The sequence below is a fragment of the Tursiops truncatus genome, chromosome 13 (assembly GCF_011762595.2).
Source record: "Tursiops truncatus isolate mTurTru1 chromosome 13, mTurTru1.mat.Y, whole genome shotgun sequence".
Lineage (NCBI taxonomy): Eukaryota > Metazoa > Chordata > Mammalia > Artiodactyla > Delphinidae > Tursiops > Tursiops truncatus.
The window spans coordinates 16,757,519-16,782,262 of record NC_047046.1 but is presented as its reverse complement, the minus strand read 5'-3'; the positions used below and the strand labels follow the sequence as shown (position 1 = coordinate 16,782,262).

Below are 24,744 nucleotides of genomic sequence, written 5' to 3'. Positions count from 1 at the left end.
CTGGGAGGTCTCTTGTGGACCAGTGTCCTGAAGTTGGCTCTCCCACCTCAGAGGCACAGCACTGACTGCTGGCTGCAGCACCAAGAGCCTTTTATCCACATGGCTCAGAATAAAAGGGCAAAAAAGTAGAAGGAAAGAAAGGGAGGGAGGGAGGGAGGAAGGAGGAAATGAAAGAAAGAGGAAACAGGATAAAATAAAAAGTAAGATAAAATTAAAAAGTTATTAAAGTAAAAAAGAATTATTAAGAAAAAAAATTTTTTAAGAAAAAAAACAAAAACAGATCTAGAACCCTAGGACAAATGGTGACAGCAAAGCTATACAGACAAAATCTCACACAGAAGCATACACATACACACAAAAAGAGGAAAAGGGGAAAAAATAATAAATCTTGCTCTCAAAGTCCACCTCCTCAATTTGGGATGATTCGTTGTCTCTTCATGTATTCCACAGATGCAGGGTACATCAGGTTGATTGTGGAACTTTAATCCTCTGCTTCTGAGGTTGCTGGGAGAGATTTCCCTTTCTCTTCTTTGTTCGCACAGCTCCCTTGGCTCAGCTTTGGATTTGGCCCTGCCTCTGCGTGTAGGTCACCGGAGGGCGTCTGTTCTTCGCTCAGACAGGACGGGGTTAAAGGAGCTGCTGCTTAGGGGACTCTGGCTCACTCAGACCTGGGGGAGGGAGGGGTGCGGATGCGGGGTGAGCCTGCGGCAGCAGAGGCCGGCGGGACATTGCACCAGCCTGAGGTGCGCCGTGTGTTTTCCCGGGGAAGTTGTCCCTGGATCCCGGGAACCTGGCAGTGGCGGCTGCACAGGCTCCCCGGAAGGGAGGTGTGGATAGTGACCTGTGCTCACACACAGGCTTGGTGGCAGCAGCAGCAGCCTTAGTGTCTCATGCCCGTCTCTGGGGTCCGCACTGTTAGCCGCGGCTCGTGCCCGTCTCTGGAGCTCCTTTAAGCAGCGCTCTTAATCCCCTGTCCTAGCGCACCAGGAAACAAAGAGGGAAGAAAAAGTCTCTTGCCTCTTCGGCAGCTCCAGACTTTTCCCAGGACTCCCTCCTGGCTAGCCGTGGTGCACTAACCCCCTGCAGGCTGTGTTCACGCTGCCAACCCCAGTCCTCTCCCTGCACTCCGACGGAAGCCCTAGCTCCCAGCCCCGACCGCCCTGGCGGGTGAGCAGACAAGCCTCTCGGGCTGGTGAGTGCCAGTCAGCACCGATCCTCTGTGCGGGAATCTCTCCGCTTTGCCCTCTGCACCCCGGTGGCTGCGCTGTCCTCCGTGGCTCCGAAGCTTCCCCGCTCCGCCACCCGCAGTCTCCGCCCACGAAGGGGCTTCCCAGTGTGTGGAAACTTTTCCTCCTTCACAGCTCCCTCCCACTGGTGCAGGTCCCGTTCCTATTCTTTTGTCTCTGTTTTTTCTTTTGTCCTACCCAGGTACGTGAGGAGTTTCTTGCCTTTTGGGAAGTCTGAGGTCTTCTGCCAGCGTTCAGTAGGTTTTCTGTAGGAGTTGTTCCACGTGTAGATATATTTCTGTTGTATCTGTGGGGAGGAAGGTGATCTCCGCGTCTTACTCCTACGCCATCTCCCCCCTTCCTTCTCCTCCTAATTTCTGTTCGTCAGTAGTGATGTTCCCTCTTCCATTTTCTATTTTAGTCATTTGTTTTCTGTCTTTTTTTTCTTTGTTAGTCTAGCTAAAGGTTTGTCAATTTTGTTCATCTTTTCAAAGAACCAACTTTTGATTTCATTGATTTTTCTTTTTCTTTTTTCTATTTTCGCTTTTCATTGATTTCCACTCCAGTCTGTCATTTCCTTCTTTCGGCTTGCTTTGAGTTTATTTTTGCTTCTTTTTCTAAATCCTTAAGGTAGAAGCTCAAGTTTCTGATTTGAAACCTTTCTTCTTTTTTAAATTTATTTATTTTTGCGGTACGCGGGCCTCTCACTGCTGTGGCCTCTCTCGTTGCAGAGTACAGGCTCTGGACGCGCAGGCTCAGCAGCCATGGCTCACAGGCCCAGCCACTCTGCAGCATGTGGGATCTTCCCAGACCGGGGCACAAACCCATGTCCCCCTGTATCGGCAGGCGGACTCTCAACCACTGTGCCACCAGGGAAGCCTCCTTTCTTCTTTTTTAACATAGGCATTTTAAAGCTACAAATTTCCCTCTAAACACTGCTTTAACTGCAACCCATAAATTTTGTTATGTTGTATTTTCATTTCATTCAATTCAAGATATTTTTCCTGGTGATTTTTTTCCTTGACCTATGGGTTCTTTTTAAGTGTGTGGCTTACTTTCCTAATAATTGGAATTTGTCAAAATTCTCTCTGTTATTTAAAAGAATTTCATCAGCCTCGGTTCTGCTGTGCTCAGAGACATACTTTTTATGGCTTCAATCCTTTTAAATATTTGCGACTTGTTTTATGGCCTAGCATATGATGTGTCCTGGAGAATGTTCCATATGCAGTTGGAAAAATCAACCTACAACAGAGTGTTGAGAGCAGGGAGTGATATTATCTGGTTTGTGTTTTAGAAAGGTTGGTCTAGGTTCTGTATGGGAAATAGATTGTTGAGTAAGAGGGAAGAGTGAAATAAGGGAAACATGGGAGACTGCTGCCCTAGTATAGGCAAAAAATGATGGTGCTTTAACTAAGCTAATAATGGTGGAGTGAGATATCAGCGGATTTAGGACAGGATTGCTGATGGAATGGATATAGCATGTGAGAGAGAAGAGTCAAGGGTGACTCCAAGGTTTATGGCCTGAAACAGCTGGACCCCCAGTGATGGTGCCATTTTTGAGATGGGAAGCTCTAAGAAAAGCAGATTTTTCATGGAAACTTGATACACAAAGCAGACACAATTTGTTAAGAGACTGATATTGGTTCTAGTTTGGCTCTTGCCACTGTTTAATTTGGGGCAAGTAACTTAACCTCTGTGAACCCATACCTTGAAAGTTGGTATTTCATTAATTATGAGTACTTTAACTATAATTTATAACAGTAGTGGCATAGTGTTAACTATATTCTGATTTGTAATACACTCTCTCTTTGAGTTTTCCAGAGTGATTTGTAAGTGTATTGTTTTAGTAGTACTTAACCGAATAGTTTTACAACAGATTTTCACATCTAAGTATTTAATAAACAAACCATACTGAAATTACTGTTTTGATAGGTCAAAACTTGTCAAATATTGTAGTTCAGCTGATAGTTTCTTTTTACTCATTGACCTGTGATCACGTGGGGGCTTTTAGGAATGCCTCTTATCAAAAATATCTCTTTGTGGTAACAAAACGAAAATTGCAGTAGTCAGTGAGGTAAAACTGGTATCAGGTTAATTTCCTTGATTCTTGCTTTAATGTAAACAAGGGATAGCTAGATGAAGAACTGACCTGTTACTTATTTGGTTGTGGATTCCTTGATGAAAATACTTAAGGGAGTTCTTCATTAAGACACAGCCAGTTGGGTACCCTAGGGTGCTGAATGATGCTTCCCAATCTATCTTGCTCTCTGACTTCTACCACTTCTACCAGCTTAGATGCCTCTCAATTGTTGTGAGTGACTTCTGTTTCTTACTCTGAGGGGATTGGGTAGAGATGTATGATTTTTATTGGCTATTTTAATTTTTTTTTACTCAGACCTTGACTATATTAAAGAAACCTGATGAAGAAAATAGCTGACATTTTACTGAACATTTATGTACCAAGTACAGTGCTAAGTGTTTTACATAAAGTCTCACTAATCCTCACATCAATTCAACAGGATAGGTATTGTTATTCCCATTTTATAAATGAGGAAACTAGGGCCCAGAAATGTTAAGTAGCTTACCCAAGTAATAAGTGATGGAGCTGGGATTCAAACTCAAGCAGTACTTTTCTGCTGCTGGCTATTGAGAACAATAATAAAATTTTAAATATGAAGCAAATAAATTGATCTGGTAGTAAAGTCAGAAGGAATGAGAAGCTTTCTTTAAAACCCCTTTTTGATGATTTTTTTTCTTCATCAGTGGTTCTCAGACCTTATTGTGCATAAAAATCACCTGGGGAAGATTGTTCAGTAGGCTTAGGATGGGGGCCCAGCACCTCATTCAGGTGACCTACACAACACACTTTGATAAACTCTTACCTAACACTCAGTTGTTGGTTCTTCATTGCTGGTAGCATTTTACGGACCCATTCACTGATATGTTATTTAACTTTTACAACTCTGTTGAAGTTCTCCTGAAGTTCTCAGAGTTTCCCTTTTTGCTAAATCAAAAAAGTTTCCCCTCAATCCTCATCCTTGATAAACCTTGATGGTTTACCACCACTTACTATTGCAAATTTCTCCTCCCTTGGCTTCCATGATTCACTTTCATGCTCCATTCCATATAGGACATGCACAAAAAAATGCTTCTTGAATTTGCTTAGCCCTATCCCTATTGCCCCTCCAAATGCCTAGCCAAATATTAATATGTTCTTATCTCCTCTGATTTGGGACCATAAAAATATATTATTTGCTCATTTAAATTATTCCATGTGTTTAGAGCTGGGATGACATGGAGAAAATCATAAAATACAGGATAAAAGATTTGTGAATTGTACTGATTATTTACCCCCAGGCTTTCACATTTCAAAGTACAGAGGGGAAAACTGTGCCAAACAAAATGAGATTCTAAAGCCCAGAACAAATCCTTGATTTAGGAACCCTTAACGTTCGCCATCCCTTGGCTGAGCTTTGCTAGCTGGACTTCCTATATTACTTAAAGATGACACCTGTCTCTCCTTAATCTTTCCAGCTGCTCAGGAAAAAAATAGCATAATTACTCATCTAATATGTATGTCCCCAAAGCCTTTGACAAATCAACAGGAGAACATTAATGGAGGGGAGAGAGGAGGAGAAAGGGACTGTCCTGATGGGCATATGGACCCAAGAATCACAATGTGAGGATGGTTTAGAATTTCTTAGGCAGCTTATTACTGTCAGGACACTTAAGTTCTGTCCCATCAGGAATCATAGACAAAAAAATAACAGTTTGGAAGTAGATGTAGGGACTTCCCTGGTGGCGCAGTGGTTTAGAATCCGCCTGCCAATGCAGGGGACACGGGTTCGAGCCCTGGTCTGGGAAGATCCCACATGCTGCAGAGCAACTAAGCCCGTGCACCACAACTACTGAGCCTGCGCTCTAGAGCCTGCGAACCACAACTACTGAGCCGGGGTGCCACAGCTACTGAAGCCCGCGTGCCTAGAGCCCATGCTCCGCAACTAGAGAAGCCACCACAATGAGAAGCCCGTGCACCGCAATGAACAGTAGCCCCCCCCTTGCCACAAGTAGAGAAAGCCCACACGTAGCAACGAAGACCCAATGCAGCCAAAAATAAATAAATTAAAATTTTTAAAAATGACGTAGATGTAAAAGGAAATCAAAAGGAAGATATACTTTATGATCTATAGACAAATAGATAATATATAATTATAATACATATATCTTTGTATATGTGAAGTTGCTATATAAAGGAATAATGGAACTTTTATAGAGTAACTGCTACCTTTTTTTTAAGGCAAGCACCTACCTGTGCTTTCTTTAATGGTGAGGATAGTTTATTTGCTTATACGCAAACCTACTCTAGGAAGACAAAGTCATCAGGTTAATAAGACCGCAGAGATGATAAGAAATGCACTTTATATGATTGTGTTGCCCTTCATACTAAATGCATGTAATTAAGTTAGATCAGGTTAACCAAAATAAGTCTGACTATAGTTCACGAATGTCATGATGTGTTTATCACACACTGATGTGATATGCTTATCTTTTGAATTGTTCTTTTTGCCCTCTCATAACCTGTCCTACTTTAAGAAAACATACAGATCTGAATTTATTAGATAATGTAGGGAATGGTTATGTACATTGTAAATATGTATATGGATAAGTTCCTTGATATATTTAACAGTTTTATCAGTTCCTTTTTCAATGTTCCATTTATAAAAATCACTGTAACTTTTCTAGGAACACACATTTAGTGTAAAGCCAAGTTCAGCCATATAGTGTTTATCTTGACCAAGTGAATTCTCCCCCTTCAGTGTGCTTGCTTCCAAAACTGAAATGATCAAAAAACATGGTACTCTTAAATTAAAATATTAAAATAAAAAATTTAAATTTTCCTTTCTCCTCCAATATTCACAGTTGTACTCCGTTATCAGAATTCAAACAGATGAACAAGTATAACTTTCAGTAAATGTGTTCTCAGCTCCATTTTGCTTCCTGCAGTTGTTTATTTTTGCTCTGCCCTGTCCAAAAGGATTTCAGACCATTTATTAAGTTTTACAAGTTGTGATGAGATAAGGTAAATTAAAATGGGGCCAAAGAAAAGTATGGGTGGAGACAAAGTAGAGCCAAAAATAAGTCTAAAAATGTATACCATATTGGCCAGCACCCTTACTACTGGTGGTCTACGGACACCACAGTAAGCTTTCTAGCAGCCAACCTTCAGTAGAAAGAAAGAAAAACTTTACAATATCCTTGAATAAAAAGAACCCAGTTGTTCAGGTGAATTGCAATTATTCTTGGTCTTAAGATCAGACAGACCTTTATCCCAAAGACCCTCAGAAAGAGGATGCAACATTGAATTTCATAGCATCCATAATAGGCATTCATTGTTTGTTGAATGAATTATAGTACCCTTCAATATAAGCTGGTAGCATTTTGTGAAAATAGATTTCAGCAAAAGCAATTTTGCCAAAACTGGGGAGACACAGCCAGCAACAGAAAGCTGTGGTCTAGATTGCTAGCTTACTCTAATGTTACATTGTACAATACCTGGAGAAATTAATGGGTTATTAATTCTTCAACTGATTATTCCTGAATATTGATTTCTTGATAAATGTGGGCAGCGGTCCAGATGTGTACTCCGTGGCTGGCTGAATACAGACCTCTTTGTCTTAACAGTTCTTACAGCACATTTGCATTTTTATCACAACCAAGGAACGTAAAATGGCCTAACTATAAGCCCATATTTCCCCTTGTCCTCAGCAAGCAGTGGAAGTTCTCATGGGCCTAGGACTTTCTCAGAAAACCCTGTATAATCCAGTCTAGTACCTAAAGATACTAATAGTTGATTTCCTAAAGTTCTGTTCCTTACAATACAACTGAATTAGTTTTAGCCTGAAAAAAATTTGGAGCAAATATAACCAGATCTCAGCCACAATAAAACCTTATTAAAGCACTCAGAGAATGTTAAACTACTTCCTGATGTACTGTCTGTGATAAACTACTTGTTAAATGTACATCAAAGTGACCAAAAAATGCACCCTGGGGTTTATACTTATACATCAACTTAAATTTGAAAAATGTTGATCAGTTGTCATTCTTTCTGACACTACTTATCTAGCAGGCTCAGTTGTCGGGTTATACCCCACCCATCAAGATCAAACCATATCATCTGCTTGTAAAAGGTTGCTTTTCTTACTGTTTCTTTCTAATAAGGCAGGATATATGCAGTTCATCCAAAAATAATGTCAGATCAAGTTAACCCAAGGAGAAATAGTCTTAGCTTTTTTTGTTGTTTTTAAATGAAAAGGAGTTGTATGTATTGATGTGGAAAGGTAGTCTTGGCATACTACTGAATGAAAATTAACTTGTGAGATGACATATTAATCCTCATTTTTTTAAAAGGCAAAATATATACCAAACATATATATCTCTGGAGATAGGGATTATAGGAGTCCTTTTTTTTTTTTTTTTTTTTTTGGCGGTACGTGGGCCTCTCACTGTTGTGGCCTCTCCCGTTGCGGAGCACAGGCTCCGGACACACAGGCCCAGCGGCCATGGCTCACGGGCCCAGCCGCTCCGCGGCATGTGGGATCCTCCCGGACAGGGGCACGAACCCGTGTCCCCTGCATCGGCAGGCGGACTCTCAACCACTGCGCCACCAGGGAAGTCCCGATTATAGGAGTCTTTTGTACCATTCTGTATTGTTTGAGTTTTTAATAATCATATATATTACTTTTTCATAAAAAATATAGAACTTTGGTTGTTTTGTAAGGGGAGATGATACAGCCAAGGCAGAGTGGTATAATAAGAACCTTGGTTTCCTTACTATAGGGATAATAATAGAGCATCTCTGTATAGTTTGTGAGGGCTACCATAACAAAGTGCCACAGACTGGGTGACTTAAACAGCAGAAATTTACTTCCTCACAGTTCTGGAGGCTAGAAGTCCAAGATTGAGGTATTGGCAGAGTTGGTTTCATTCTGAAATGGCTTATAGATGACCATCTTCACATGTAGATGGTGCCCTTCCTGTGGTCTTTTCTCTGTGTGTGCATGTGTCTAGTGTATCTGTCTCTCTCTCTGTCTTAATCTCCTCTTCTTATAAGGACAGCAGTCATATTGGATTAGGGTCCACCTTAACAACCCCATTTTAATTTAATTCTCTCTCTGAAGACTCTGTCTCCAAATGCAGTCACATTTTTAATTATAGTTATTCTATGAATCAAAAGAAATATTGATTGCAGAGCTCCTAGCATAGTGCCTGAAAGTATAAGCTCAATAAAGGTTAACTATTAAAAATATTTTAATCCACGGCTGCATAGTCAGAAGACCATCTCTTCTACTTGGATTCTTAGTAGTAGGTTCTTAATGTAGGTCTGTATGAGCATCGATAATTGGAAATTTGTCTGCCTCCTACAACTGACACCCGTAACTTTTTCCTGTTTAGTTATAGTTGGTGAAAAGACAAACTGAAAATAGCAAATAATATGCTATAATTTAGATGGCTTTTTCCGTAAGGTAAATGGTTGTCTGTGATGGAACAGCCATAGCTCAATCTTTTTGTTACCATATAAACATTGATTTCAGTAACCTAGACTTGCTGTTTGTTAAGCAGATAGCTAAGATACAATCTGGATGGAATATCTAGTAATAACATTATGATGTATAAATATCATATTGTATGTTATTGCATAGTAATAACAATAGGGTTGTGATGGCAGGGGTTGGGGCATTGAAGGGTAGTCTTCTATGAAGATGGAACAGACTGTTCTAGGTCCAGCCAAGCAATTTCATATCTGGAGAGTTAATAAAGATTGCCAAGTAAGTTGGGATAAAGGCCCATAACTCACAATGGTCCCTGGATAGCTCAGGAGGCAGGGTCTTCTACAGAGGCTCTGTTTAACAGCTTAAGTTTGCTGTCAGCTATGCAGTGTGGGTAACCATTACTAGACCACAGTCATAGAAGCCTGGGATCTGCTAAACTTAGGTCCAGGATGTCATTTTATAAAGCTGGAATGCATGTATCTTCCATGTTTGAGCAAATATATGGGGCCTCACAACCTCATTTAGCCAGATTTCTGTTTTGTGTAATAGTGACCCATGGTAATATATTCCATATGTACAAGAAGTTAGGTAGGTACATAGAAGATATTTTTAAATACCCAAATCAAACATCTGGACATGAAGACAACAATGTCTGAGATCAAAAATACATAGGGTTAGATTAAGAGCAGTTAGACATTACAGAAGAAAAGATTAATGAACTTGAAGGCACAGCAATAAAAACTATCCAAAGAGAATTAGAGAAGAAAAAATAATTTTTTTAATGAAAAGTGTCATTGAGCTATCATTGGAAATCAAAGAGCAATCTCCAGTGGCCTAATATGGTAATTGGGATCCTTGAAAGGAAGAGAAGAAAGAGGGGGACTGAAAAATGCTTGAAGAATGAATGGCCAAAATTTTTCCAAACTTGAAGAAAACTATAACCCACAGATTCAGTAAACCCATAGCACAGGAACCGTGAAGAAAACTACACCAAGGCACATCATAATCAAATTGCTCAAAACCAGTGATTAAAAAAATCCAAAAAGCAGCTGAGGGGGTGAGGGGATGGGAGGTGGGAGGGAATCCGATTTCTCACTGAAAACAATATAAGTGAGAAGACAGTGGAACAACAGCTTTAAAGTACAGAAAGAAAAACTGTCAACATAGAATTCTATGGCAAATGTATCTTCCAAAAGAAAAGAAAAAATAAAGATGTTTTAAGACACACAAAACCTGAAAGAATTCTTCACCAACCAACTTGCACCACAAGAAGTGTTAAAGGAAGTACTTCAAGCAGATTAAAAGTGGTACCAGTTGGAAGTCTGGGTCTACACAAGGGAATGAAGATCACCAGAAATGACGCCTACATGGGAGCTCCCTGGCAGTCCAGAGGTTAGGGCTTGCTCAGTGCTTTCACTGCTCTGGCCTGGGTTCAGTCCCTGGCCAGGGAACTAAGATCCTGCAAGCCGTGCAGGACATAGCCAAAAAAAAAAAGAAAAGAAAGAAATGGTGACTACAGTGATAAATATAAAAGGGTTTTTTCCCCCTTATTATTTAAAACTCCTTAAAAGATAATTGTATGAACAAAAATAATAATATAGTATGGCATTCATAGCATAACATGTAAAAATAAAATGCATGGTAATAATAGTACAAAGGTTGAGGGGGAATAAATGTACACTGTTATCAGGTTTTAATATTATATATGCAGTACTGCCATATAACTTGAAGGTAGGCTGTGCTGATTAAAGATGTATACTATAAACTGTACAACAGCCACTAAAACAAAAGAGCAGAGACAGCTAATAAGACAACAGAGGAAATAATACAGAATCATAAAAAATACTGTGTTAATCCAAAAGAGGGCAGGTAAAGGGGAGCAACAACAGAAGAGATAGGACAAACATGATAGTCTCAGACCTGATCGTAACAATAGTCACATTAAATGAAACTGGTCTAAAAACTCCAGTTAGAAGACAGCAGTCATCAGATTGAATTAAAAAGCAAGATCCAATTACATGATGCTTACAAAAAACACACTATAGATATAAAGCCAGAAAAAATTTAAAGTAAAAGGTTGGGAGAAGATACACCTTATACTCATCAAAAGAAAGCTGGAGTGGCTATATTGATTCAGACAAAGCAACTTTCAGAGCAAGGAATATTACCACAGACAAAAAAACCATATTTCATAATGATAAAGGGGTCAGTTAAGCAGTAAGACATAATAATCCTTAATGTTTGTGCATCTAATAGGAGATTTTCAAAATACATGAAGCAAAAACTGATGTAAGTTCAAGGAAAAAGTAAAACAAATCCACAAATGTAGCTGAAGATTTTAGTACCTCTCTCTCAGTAATCGATAGAACAAAGTATGCAGAAAATCAGTAAGGATATAGTGGCTTAAACAATATTCTCAACCAGCTTGACCTGATTGACATTTATAGAACACTCCATTCAACAGTGGAAGACACATTCTTCTCAAGTGCATGTGGAACATTTACCAAGATAGAATGTATTTTGGGACATAAAAAAAAATTCTCAGTAAATGGATTCAAGGCATACAAAGTATGATCTCTGATCTCTTTTAGTCAGCTGGGGCTGCCATAACAAAATACCACAGATTGGGTGGCTTAAACAACAGAAATTTGTTTTCTCAAGTTCTGGAGGCTGGAAACCCAAGGTCAGGGTGCCAGCATGGGTGGGTTCTGTTGAGCACTCTCTTCCTGGCTTGCAGATGACCTGCTTCTTACTGTGTGCTCACATACATGGTCTTTCTTCAGTGTGTGCATGCTCCAGGAGAGAGAAGGAGAGAGTGCGAGAGTGCACACGCAAACTCTCTGCTTTCTCTTCTTAGGATACTAATCCCATCGTGAGGGCCCCTCCCTCAGGACCTCAGCCAAATTACCTCCCAAAGGCCCCATCACCAGATACCATCCATCACATTGAGGGTTAGGGCTTCAAAAATTGAACTTTGTGGGGGACACAAACATTTAATTCCTAACAAATCACGATTGAATTGAGCAGAAAGAGCTTTGGAAAATTCCCGGATGTTTGGAAACAAAAGTAACACACTTCCATGTATCAAATAAGAAATCAAGAAGGAAATTAGAAAATACTTTGAATTAAAACAAAGTGAAAACACAACACACCAAATTTATGGAATGCTGCAAAAGCAATACTTAGGGAACTGTAGCTCCAAATGCCTGGATTAGAATAGAGCAAAAAGTATCAATGATCTAAGCTTTTACCTTTCTTAATAAACTAGAAAAAAGGAGCAGATGAAACCCAATTCAGTAGACAAAAGGAAAGAATAAAGATCAAAACCAAAGTAAATCAAATAGATTTCCTCTACTGGAGAAAAATCAGTGAAACTAAAAGCTGATTTTTTTAAAGAATCAATAAAATTGGTAACCCACTAGCCAGACTAATCTGGGGAAAAAAAGAGAAGACACAAACCTAATATCAGGGGTAAGAGAGGTGATATTACTAGAGCCTACAGATATTAAAAGGATAATAAGGGACTACTATAAACAACTTTATGCCAATAAATTTGACAACTTAGGTGAAATGGACAGATTTTTATGAATGGTACAATCTACCAAAGCTCACTCAAGAAGAAATAGGTAGGGCTACCCTTGTGGCACAGTGGTTGAGAATCCGCCTGCCAATTCAGGGGACACGGGTTCGAGCCCTGGTCGGGAAAGATCCCACATGCCACGGAGCAACTAAGCCCGTGCGCCACAACTACTGAAGCCCATGCTCCTAGAGCCCGTGCTCCACAACAAGAGAAGCCACTGCAATGAGAAGCCCACACACTGCAACGAAGAGTAGCCCCCGCTGGCTGCAACTAGAGAAAAGCCCGCGCACAGCAATGAAGACCTAACACAGCCAAAAATTAATTAATTAATTTTTAAAAAAAGAAGAAATAGGTAACCCAAATAGCCCTATACTTATTAAAGAAATTGAAAATTGCCAGACTGTTTTCTGAAGTGGCTGCACCAGTTTACATTTCCCACCAGCAACGTGTAATGGTCTCAGTTTTACAGCCTTCCTAACACTTGGTTATTATCTGACTTTTTGGTTACAGCCATCCTAGTGGGTACGAAGTGATACGTCACTGTGGTTTTGATTTGTATTTCCCTGATGACTAGTGTTGTTAAGAACTTTTCACTGAGCTCTGCCCACCAAAGCAACAGCCAGCTCTACCCATCACCAGTCCCTCCCATCAGGAAACTTGCACAAGCCTCTTAGATAGCCTCATCCACCAGAGGGCAGACAGCACAAGCAAGAAGAACTACAATCCTGCAGCCTATGGAACAAAAACCACATTCACAGAAAGACAAGATGAAAAGGCAGAGGGCTATGTACCAGATGAAGGAACAAGATAAAACCCCAGAAAAACAACTGAATGAAGTGGAGATAGGCAACCTTCCAGAAAAAAAATATTCAGAATAATGATGGTGAAGATGATCCAGGACCTTGGAAAAAGAATGGAGGCAAAGATCAAGAAGATGCAAGAAATGTTTAACAAAGATCTAGAAGAATTAAAGAACATACAGAGGTGAACAGTACAATAACTGAAATGAAAAATACACTAGAAGAAATCAATAACAGAATCACTGAGGCAGAAGAACAGGTAAGTGACCTGGAAGACAGAATGGTGGAATTCACTGCTGTGGAACAGAATAAAGAAAAAAGAATGAAAAGAAATGAAGGCAGCCTAAGAGACCTCTGGGACAACATTAAACACAACAACATTCGCATTACAGGGGTCCCAGAAAGAGAAGAGAGAAAGGACCCGAGAAAATATTTCAAGAGATTATAGTCGAAAACTTCCCTAACATGGGAAAGGAAATAGCCACCCAAGTCCAGGAAGCGCAGAGAGTCCTATACAGGATAAACCCAAGGAGAAACACGCTGAGACACATAGTAATCAAATTGGCAAAAATTAAAGACAAATTATTGAAAGCAGCAAGGGAAAAATGACAAATAACATACAAGGGAACTCACATAAGGTTAACAGAGTTTCTCAGCAGAAACTCTACAAGCCAGAAGGGAGTGGCATGATAAAGTGATGAAAGGGAAGAACCTACAACGAAGATTACTCTACCCGGCAAGGATCTCATTCAGATTCGATGGAGAAATCAAAAGCTTTGCAGACAAGGAAATGCTTAGAGAATTCAGCACCACCAAACCAGCTCTACAACAAATGCTAAAGGAACTTCTCTAAGTGGGAAACAAAAGAGAAGAAAAGGACCTACAAAAACAAACCCAAAACAATTCAGAAAATGGTCATAGGAACATACATATCGATAATTACCTTAAACGTGAATGGATTAAATGCTCCAACCAAAAGACACAGGCTTGCTGAATGAATACAAAAACATGACCCATATATATGCTGTCTACAAGAGACCCACTTCAGACCTAGGGACACATTTAGACAGAAAGTGAGGGGATGGAAGAAGATATTCCATGCAAATGCAAATCAAAAGAAAGCTGGAGTAGCAATACTCATATCAGATAAAAGAGACTTTAAAATAAAGAATGTTACAAGAGACAAAGAAGGAACACTACATAATGATCAAGGGATCAATCCAAGAAGATATAACAATTATATATGCACCCAACATAGGAGCACCTCAATACATAAGGCAACTGCTAACAGCTATAAAATAGGAAATTGATAGTAACACAATAGTGGGGGACCTTAACACCTCACTTACACCAATGGACAGATCATGCAAAACGAAAATTAACAAGGAAACACAAGCTTTAAATGACACAAAGTAGACCAGATAGATTTAATTGATATTTATAGGACGTTCCATCCAAAAACAGCAGATTACACTTTCTTCTCAAGTGTGCATGGAACATTCTCCAGGATAGATCACATCTTGGGTCACAAATCAAGCCTCAGTAAATTTAAGAAAATTGAAATCATATCAAGCATCTTTTCTGACCACAGTGCTATGAGATTAGAAATCAATTACAAGGGGAAAAAAAACACAAACACATGGAGGCTAAACAATACGTTACTAAATAACCAAGAGATCTCAAAGAGGAAATAAAAAAATACCTAGAGACAAATGACAATGAAAACACGACGATCCAAAACCTGTGGGATGCAGCAAAAGCAGTTCTAAGAGGGAAGTTTATAGCTACACAAGCCTACCTCAAGAAGCAAGAAAAATCTCGAATAAACAATCTAACCTTACACATAAAGGAACTAGAGAAAGAAGAACAAACAAAACCCAAAGTTAGCAGAAGGAAAGAGGTCACAGCAGAAATAAATGAAATAGAAACAAAGAAAACAATAGCAAAGATCAATAAAACTAAAAGCTGGTTCTTTGAGAAGATAAACAAAATTGATAAACCATTAGCCAGACTCATTAAGAAAAAGAGGAAGGGCTTCCCTGGTGGCTCAGTGGTTGAGAGTCCGCCTGCCGATGCAGGGGACACGGGTTCGTGCCCTGGTCCGGGAAGATCCCACATGCCACGGAACGGCTAGGCTCATGAGCCATGGCCGCTGAGCCTGCGCGTCCGGAGCCTGTGCTCCGCAAAGGGAGAGGCCACAACAGTAAGAGCCCTGTGTACCGCAAAAAAAAAAAAAAAAAGAGGGAGAGGACTCAAATCAATAAAATTAGAAATGAAAAAGGAAAAGTTACAACAGACACCGCAGAAATACAAAGCATCCTAAGAGACTACTACAAGCAACTCTGTGCCAATAAAATGGACAACCTGGAAGAAGTGGACAAATTCTTAGAAAGGTATAACCCTCCAAGACTGAACCAGGAAGAAATAGAAAATATGAACAGACCAGTCACAAGTAATGAAATTGAAACTGTGATTAAAAATCTTCCAACAAACAAAAGTCCAGGACCGGATGACTTCACAGGTGAATTAACATTTAGAGAAGAGCTAACACCCATCCTTCTCAAGCTCTTCCAAAAAATTGCAGAGGAAGGAACACTCCCAAACTCATTCTGTGAGGCCACCATCACCCTGACACCAAAACCAAACAAAGATACTACAAAAAAAGAAAATTACAGACCAATATCACTGATGAATATTGATGCAAAAATCCTCAACAAAATACTAGCAAACAGAATCCAACAACACCTTAAAAGGATCATACACCATGATCAAGTGGGATTTATCCCAGGGATGCAAGGATTCTTCAGTATATGCAAATCAATCAGTGTGATACACCATATTAACAAATTGAAGAATGAAAACCATATGATCATCTCAATAGATGCAGAAAAACCTTTTGACAAAATTCAACACACATTTATGATAAAAACTCTCCAGAAAGTGGGCATAGAGGGAACCTACCTCAACATAATAAAGTCCATATATGACAAACCCACAGCAAACAGCATTCTCAGTGGTAAAAAACTGAAAGCAGTTCCTCTAAGATCAGGAACAAGACAAAGATGTCCACTCTCGCCACTGTTGTTCAACATAGTTTTGGAAGTCCTAGCCATGGCAATCGGAGAAGAAAAAGAGAAGGAATACAATTTGGAGAAGAAGAAGTAAAACTGTCACTGTTTGCAGATGACATGATACTATATATAGAGAATCCTAAAGATGCCATCAGAAAACTACTAGAGCTAATCAATGAATTTGGTGAAGTTGCAGATACAAAATTAATGCACAGAAATCTCTTGCATTCCTATACACTAATGATGAAATATCTGAAAGAAATTAAGGAAACACTCCCATTTACCACTGCAACAAAAAGAAAAAAATACCTAGGAATAAACCTACCTAGGGAGACAAAAGACCTGTATGCAGAAAATTATAAGACACTGATGAAAGAAATTAAAGATGATACCAGCAGATGTAGAGATATACCATGTTCTTGGATTGGAAGAATCAATGTTGTGAAAATGACTAGACTACCCCAAGCAATCTACAGATTCAGTGCAATCCCTATCAAATTGCCAATGGCATTTTTTACAGAACTAGAACAAAAAATCTTAAAATTTGTATGGAGACACAAAAGACCCCGAATAGCCAAAGCAGTCTTGAGGGAAAAAAACAGAGCTGGAGGAATCAGACTCCCTGACTTCCGACTATACTACAAAGGTACAGTAATCAAGACAATATGGTACTGGCACAAAAACAGAAATGTAGATCAATGGAACAGGATAGAAAGCCCAGAGATAAACCCACGCACCTATGATCAACTAATCTATGACGAAGGAGGAAAGGATATACAATGGAGAAAAGACAGTCTCTTCAGTAAGTGGTGCTGGGAAGAATGGACAGCTACATGTAAAAGAATGAAATTAGAACACTCCCTAACACCATACACAAAAATAAACTCAAAATGGATTAGAAACCTAAATGTAAGACCGGACACTATAAAACTCTTGAGGAAAACATAGGAAGAACACTCTTGAACATAAATCACAGCAAGATGTTTTCTGATCCACCTCGTAGAGTAATGGAAATAAAAACAAAAATAAACAAATAGGACCTAATGAAACTTAAAAGCTTTTGCAAAGCAAAGGAAACTACAAACAAGACAAAAAGATAACCCTCAGGGGCTTCCCTGGTGGCGCAGTGGTTGAGAGTCCGCCTGCCGATACAGGGGACGTGGTTTCATGCCCTGGTCTGGGAAGATCCCACATGCCGCGGAGTGGCTGGGCCCATGAGCCATGGCCGCTGAGCCTGCACGTCCGGAGCCTGTGCTCTGCAACAGGAGAGGCCACAACAGTGAGAGGCCCATGTACCGCAAAAAAAAAAAAAAAAAAAAGACAACCCTCAGAATGGGAAAAAATACTTGCAAATGAATCGACGGATAAAGGATTAATCTCCAAAATATATAAACAGCTCATGCAGCTCAATATTAAAAAAACAAACAACCCAATCCAAAAATGGGCGGAAGACCTAAATAGACATTTCTCCAAAGAGAGGACATACAGCTGGCCAAGAAGCACATGAAAAACTGCTCAACATCACTAATTATTAGAGAAATGTAAATCAAAACTAAAATGAGGTATCACCTCACACCAGTTAGAATGGGCATCATCAGAAAATTTACAAACAACAAATGCTGGAGAGGGTGTGGAGGAGAAAAGGGAACCCTCTTGCACTGTTGGTGGGAATGTAAATTGATACAGCCACTATGGAGAACAGTACGGAGGTTGCTTAAAAAACTAAAAATAGAATTACCATATGACCCAGCAATCCCGCTACTGGGCACATACCCAGAGAAAACCATAATTCAAAGAGACACATGCACCCCTATGTTCATTGCTGCGCTATTTACAATAGCCAGGTCATGGCAGCAACCTAAATGCCCATCGACAGACGAATGGATAAAGAAGTTGTGGTACAATATACAGTCGAATATTACTCAGCCATAAAAAGGAACGAAATTGGGTCATTTGTAGAGACGTGGATGAATCTAGAGACTGTCATACAGAGTGAAGTAAGTCAGAAAGAGGAAAACAAATATCGTATATTAACATATATATGTGGAACCTAGAAAAATGGTACAGATGAATTGGTTTGCAGGGCAGAAATAGAGACGCAGATGTAGAGGACAAACGTATGGACACCAAGGGGGGAAAGCAGCAGGGGGTGGGTGTGGTGGTATGCTGAATTGGGAGATTGGGATTGACATGTATACACTGATGTGTATAAAATGGATGACTAATGAGAACCTGCTGTATAAAAAAGTAAGTAAAATAAAATACAAAAAAAGCAAGATGCAGAAAATGTGAATAGTATGACCCTGTTTTTGTAAAACAACAATAAAAATATTTCATGTACATGTATATATGTAAAAAACAAAAAAAAGAACTTTTCATGTGCTCATTGGCTATTTGTTTATCTTCTTTGGAGAAATATTTATTCAGAGTCTGCCCACTTTTTAATTGGGTTGTCTTTTTTTTATTGAATTGGAGGAGTTCTTTCTGTATTCTAAATGTAAGGCCCTTATCAGATACATAATAGCACGTATTTTCTCCCATCCTTTGGGGTTGTGTTTTCATTTTTTTGAAAGTGTTCTTTGCAGCACACAAGGTTTTAATTTTGATGAAGTCCAGTTTATCAAATTTTCACTTGTGTGTTTGGTGTCATATGTAAGAATCCACTGCCAAATCCAAGGTCACAAATATTTTGTCTAAAGTTTTATAGTTTTAGCTCTCCAATTATTTAAATTTAAATTAATTAAAATGAAATAAAATGTAGAATTCAGTTCCTCAGTTGTGCTCCCACATTTCAAGTGTTCACGTGGCTAATATCTACCAAATAAGTCAGTGCAGGTACAGAACATTTCCACCATCACAGGAAGTTCTTTTGGACACACAAACACTTTAAAGGAACGCAGTAGTAGAAAGTGAGCTAAGGACTTGAACAGTTAGTTCACAGAAAGAGAAATGGGCAAGCTCAGGTACATAAAATTGTTTAATAGTTAAAGAATTCTAAATTAGGACAGAGACAGCATTTTTAGTCCCCCAGATTGACTGTGTCTACTTCCTTCAGGTCTTGACTCAGAAATCACACCAGTGCGGCCTTCCCTTGCCTACCCTGTTTAAAATTTCAGATCTACCCTCTCCATTTCCTGCCTTTTCTCCTTAGCTCTTACCATTAGCTTACCCTATATTTAACTTATTTTTCTTGTTTATTGTCAGTTTCCCCCCTCTTCGAATGTAAAATACATGAGAGCCTATTTTACTCACTATTGTCTCTCCAATACCTTGGATATTCCCAGATATGGCAAAAACTCAAATCCGTGTTGTTGAATGAGAGCTGGCAATGTGTAGAGAAACAAGTGCTCTTATACACTGTTCTCAGAGAGTGAATTGGTCCACCCTTTTTGGAAGCAATTGTGTGGTATGTAAAAGTCTCAAAATTGTGCTTGCCTTTTGACCCAATATTTCTCCTTCTAGGTATTTAGCATAAGGAAGTAATTAAAGCTGTACACAGAGATACGGCTGGAATATTCAGCCACAATGGAATGCTTTTACCTGCAGTCAAGAAAACTCTTGAACTGACACTGTAAGGAATGTAGATTGTTTTTTTAAATGTGGCATCAAGAAGTGTTTTGCAGAGCTGTTCAAAACAGATCTTCCTTTCTTTCCTAATGCTTTAGCATTTAAAAGTATGTCTCATTACTGACTTTTCTGGTCTGCTGCTTAAGTAAAACTAAAACTTACTTATACAATTTTTTCCCACAGGTCCCTTAATATGGACTTTGAAAATCAAGATAAGGAGAAAGACAGTAACAGTTCTTCTGGGTCTTTCAATGGCAACAGCACCAATAATAGTAAGGCATTTTATGACAATTAGCTTTTCACATGTAGTTGTCTTAATTTGATTCTTTCTATAACCCCAGTAGATAATTTACTGGGTTCAAGGATTATGTTTGGTATAATAATAAAATTAAATCTGTATGGTATAATTTGTTAAAGTCTTATGTTCTGAACCTGAATTACGGATTTCTTGTGTACTGCTTTTAATTCATGCCTAAAAGCTTGCTGCCAAGATTCTTTTTTTTTTTTTTTGCGGTACGCGGGCCTCTCACTGTTGTGGCCTCTCCCACTGCGGAGCGCAGGCTCAGCGGCCATGGCTCACAGGTCCAAGCCGCTCCGCGGCATGTGGGATCCTCCCGGAACGGGGCACGAACCCGTGTCCCCTGCATCGGCAGGCAGACTCTCAACCACTGTGTCACCAGGGAAGCCCTATTTTCTTTTTTTAAATAAATTGATTTATTTTACTTTATTTATTGTTTTTGGCTGCGTTGGGTCTTCGTTGCTGTGTGCGGGCTTTCTCTCGTTGTGGCGAGCAGGGGCTACTCTTTGTTGTGGTGCGCGGGCTTCTCATTGCAGTGGCTTCTCTTGTTGCGGAGCGTGGGCTCTAGGCACACAGGCTTCAGTAGTTGTGGCTCACGGGCTCTAGAGCACAGGCTCAGTAGTTGTGGCACACGGGCTTAGGTGCTCCGTGGCATGTGGGATCTTCCCGGGCCAGGGCTTGAACCCGTGTCCCCTGCATTGGCAGGCAGATTCCCAACCACTGCGCCACCAGGGAAGCCCTCTTTATTTTCTTAAAGACGAACAGGATAGATGGGTATCTGCCTGCTTATAACTTCATTTAAATCCTTTGGTGAGGTTGATAATTTTGTAGGTGTTGATCATAAATTCATTTAGTGATTCTTAAAGATAGCTACTTGAAGTACTTGTAAAACTATTGTATCTTTTCTGATACTTAAGATTTTAAAGAATGTTTGCTTTGAAAAAACAGAAGTGTGCTATATGGCAAGTATTCAGCAGCATTATTCATCATAGCCAAAAAGTAGAAGCAACTGAAAGATCAATAAACTAGTTAATGGATAAACAAAAGATGGTATGTCCATACAATGGAATACTATTCAGCATTAAAAAAAGTTAATTACTGAAATATGCTCCAACATAGATGAACCTCAGAACACTGTTAAGGGCTTCCCTGGTGGCGCAGTGGTTAAGAATCCGCCTGCCAACGCAGGGGACACAGGTTCGAGCCCTGGTCCGGGAAGATCCCATGTGCCGCGGAGCAACTAAGTCTGCAAGCAACAAGTACTGAAGCCTGTGTGCCTAGAGCCCGTGCTCTGAGATGAGAAGCCACCACGATGAGAAGACCGCGCACCGCAACTAGAGAAAGCCCACACGCAGCAGCAAACACCCAGTGCAACCAAAAATAAAATAAATTAATTTTTTAAAAAATTGTTAAGTAGGGCTTCGCTGGTGGCGCAGTGGTTAAGAATCCGCCTGCCAATGCACGGGCCATGGGTTCGAGCCCTGGTCCGGGAAGACCCCACATGCTGCAGAGCAACTAAGCCCGTGTGCCACAACTACTGAGCCTGCGGTCTAAAGTCTGTGAGCCACAACTACTGAGCCCACGTGCCACAACTAATGAAGCCCGCGCGCCTAGAGCCCGTGCTCCACAACAAGAGAAGCCACCGCAATGAGAGACCTGTGCAGTGCAAGGAAGAGTAGCCCCTGCTCGCCGCAACTAGAAAAAAGAAAGCCCGCGTGCAGCAACAAAGACCCAACGCAGCCAAAAATAACTAACAAAATAAATTAAGTAAAAAAAAATTAAGTAAAAATAGTCAGATAGAAAAACTACATATTGTATGAGTCCATTTATATGAAATTTCCAAAAAGGCAACTATATAGAGACAGAAAACAGATTCATGGTTGCTTGGGGCAAGGGATGGGAAGGAGAATTAACAGTAAACTGGCATGAGGAATCTTCTTGAGGTGATGAAGATGTTCTAAAACTAGATTATAGTGATGGTTTCACACTTGGTAAACTTACAAAAAAAAAAGTATTGAATTACACACTTAAACTGGGTAAATTTTATGGTATGTAAATTGTACTAGAAAATTGGTAATGCGTATTATAGAAAGAGAACTGAATTTAGAAGTAAGGAGACTTGATTTGATAATACTAAGAGATTGATATTGGGTACCTACCATGCGCTTGGCATTTATTAGGTACTTTGAAAGATGCGAAAGTACAAGAGCTGGTACTCAAGCTGTCACGCAGGCAGTGTGGCCAAAATACTTCCCAAGGTGTTAATAAAGTGCTAAGACAGAGCAAATACCACTTTCCACACTATACCTAGAGCAGGTACTTTTTCTTATGGACCCTTACCATAGCCTCAGAATCTACTATCAATAGATCAGAGTAAGCACCAGAGGGAAGTCATTTTGACATCCATGTACAAAGAGAAAAAAGAGAAAGGCAAGCCAAAGTGCGCAACAGTGGGTCAACTTAGTAAGGGACTCTCCTGGAGAAAGTGAATTTGACATGAAACAGTGAACTTGGATTGCTGGAGAAGTTCCTCCAGGTGGGAAGAGCATATAATACAGGCACAGAGGAGGAGAATAAGCGTGACTTGTAGGACAAATCAAGGTCACTGCCTAATAGGGAGGAAAGACTGGAGATCTAACATAAAGTTAATAGAATATTGATGGAGGATCTTAGAAACTAAATTGAAAAGAGATCACTTAATATCTGTTTCATTTTCTACCCCATCAACTAAATTATACTTGCCCAATTTTCACTGAGTTAAATGTGTTTCATTGTCCCCAGCAATGTAAAGTGGGCATGACAAATACAGTAAGTAGAATCATTTAAATATAATGAGCCTTTTCTTAAACTTATGACACACACACACAAAAACTGATGACACAGATCCTTATATTAAGTAAAATACCATACCAGTAACTTCACAGGAACCAGGTAAAACCCAGTGTCAGTATCCAATTTTAGGGTTAAATTATTACATAGCAGCTTACCTTCTATCAATAGTTTAAACCAAATCACTACATACACTTGAAACTCCTTTAAATTCCTGTTATATAGCATATATACAAATGATGTACTTAAACCAGATTACAAATCTGTTGTGCATTGCATCACATAAACCTAAAAGAAATCAGTAGTATGTATCTAAGTACCATTTTATCCTCAAATAAATGGTTAAGTCAGTCCGTGCAGTGGAAGGAATTTACCTGGTAACATCAGTTTTGTATTTCTCATTGTTAATCAGCATCTAAAGAGTAGTTGGTGGTTGTTTAATGGTAATTTCCTTGAATCTACCTCTTGTGTTGTGCTAAAATTATCCTCAACAAAAGTTATTTCTTCAGTGCCTAATCTGGGCCATGGATACCAAAAAGGATAAGCACAGACCAGGACAGAATGCAGTCCACTTCCACATAATCAGGAAAAACATAATGAAAGAAATGGCCATTGCAGAGAAGGCCAGTACTTGATTATGGAACATGGTATCATTCCAGTTTGAAGGGGTGGCATGGAAAACGGGATGCAGTCATCAAAAATCAAAGAAATAATAATAGCCAGAAAAATGAACAGAAACATGAGATGGCGTAGGTGCTGAGGAGATTGAAATGCTTAACAATGAAGATTAACAAGAAGAATTGGGGGGAGTTCTAAGAAAAGGAGGGTATGACTTTAGTGTTAAGATTTTGCCAAGTGTTACAAACTAATTAATGAAGAAGAAAGTAGATAGATGTTTTTTAAAAGTTGCAGTTGCCTACTCCCAAAATACGAATCAAGGAATTTGTGAAAAAGACATGAAAATTAATGAACTACAGCTATGTATAACAGCGTGGATGTTTCTAACAATGTTGAGTGAAAGAAGCCAGACACAAAAAAATACATACTACATAATTCAGTGTATATAGTAAGTTCAGGAAACAGGCAAAATAAATATTAGTATTTTAGGATGCATGCTTGGTAGAAAACAAAGCAAATAAAAAGTACCGTAAAAGCCAGGATATAATAGTAGTTCCCTTTGGGGGAAAGAGAAAGAGCAGTGATTGGGAGGGACACAAGAAAGACTTTTGGCCTTGGCAAGTTCTCTTTCTTGGGTGGTATTAGCCATGTGATGATTCAGTGAACTCTACATCTTTGTTTCATGTACTTTTCTGTATGTGTGTATGTTTTACAGTAAAGACGGTTAGAAAGTGGAGGGGAGGGAGTTCCTTCCAGGTCCTCTCTGATTTTCCCTAACCTTGTTCTAACTCCCATCTTATCCCTGAATCTGCCCCAGGAAACCTATATAGAAATTTTCCCCTTCTGGCACACCACTCCTTCATCTAATTAGCATTAAGAGGGTTTAAACAACAACAACAAAAACAACCCCCCCCACCTCCAATTATCTGATACCTTGAAGTTCTTTACTAGGCTTCCCCTATAATTTATTTGAACTGTGAAGACTGATGGAGATGTACAGTTGAATTCTCTTCATTAATAGAGAAACACATCTTAATAGAGAAACACATCTTAATCTCCCCACCTAGACTGCAAACCCCATAAGCTCTGGAAATGAGTTTTAAAAAAAACATCCTTGCTTCTCTCATGGAGGTGCAAAATCAGTAACTTTCATAAACAGTTATCAGTACTACATTGGTGTATTGCTCTGCAACCTGTTCACTAAA

General features: G+C 39.5%; 1 protein-coding gene across 4 annotated transcripts in view; it reads left to right on the top strand.

Annotated features, from left to right (window-relative positions):
* SPPL3 (signal peptide peptidase like 3) overlaps positions 1-24,744 on the top strand; it is a 122,064-nt gene that overhangs the window by 84,594 nt on the left and 12,726 nt on the right. For all 4 annotated transcript variants that reach the window (XM_019950204.3, XM_019950205.3, XM_033837052.2 and 1 more), the window contains exon 3: positions 19,978-20,066. In XM_019950204.3, coding sequence (XP_019805763.1) covers positions 19,978-20,066 — 89 coding nt within the window. The remainder of the gene's footprint in view (positions 1-19,977; positions 20,067-24,744) is intronic.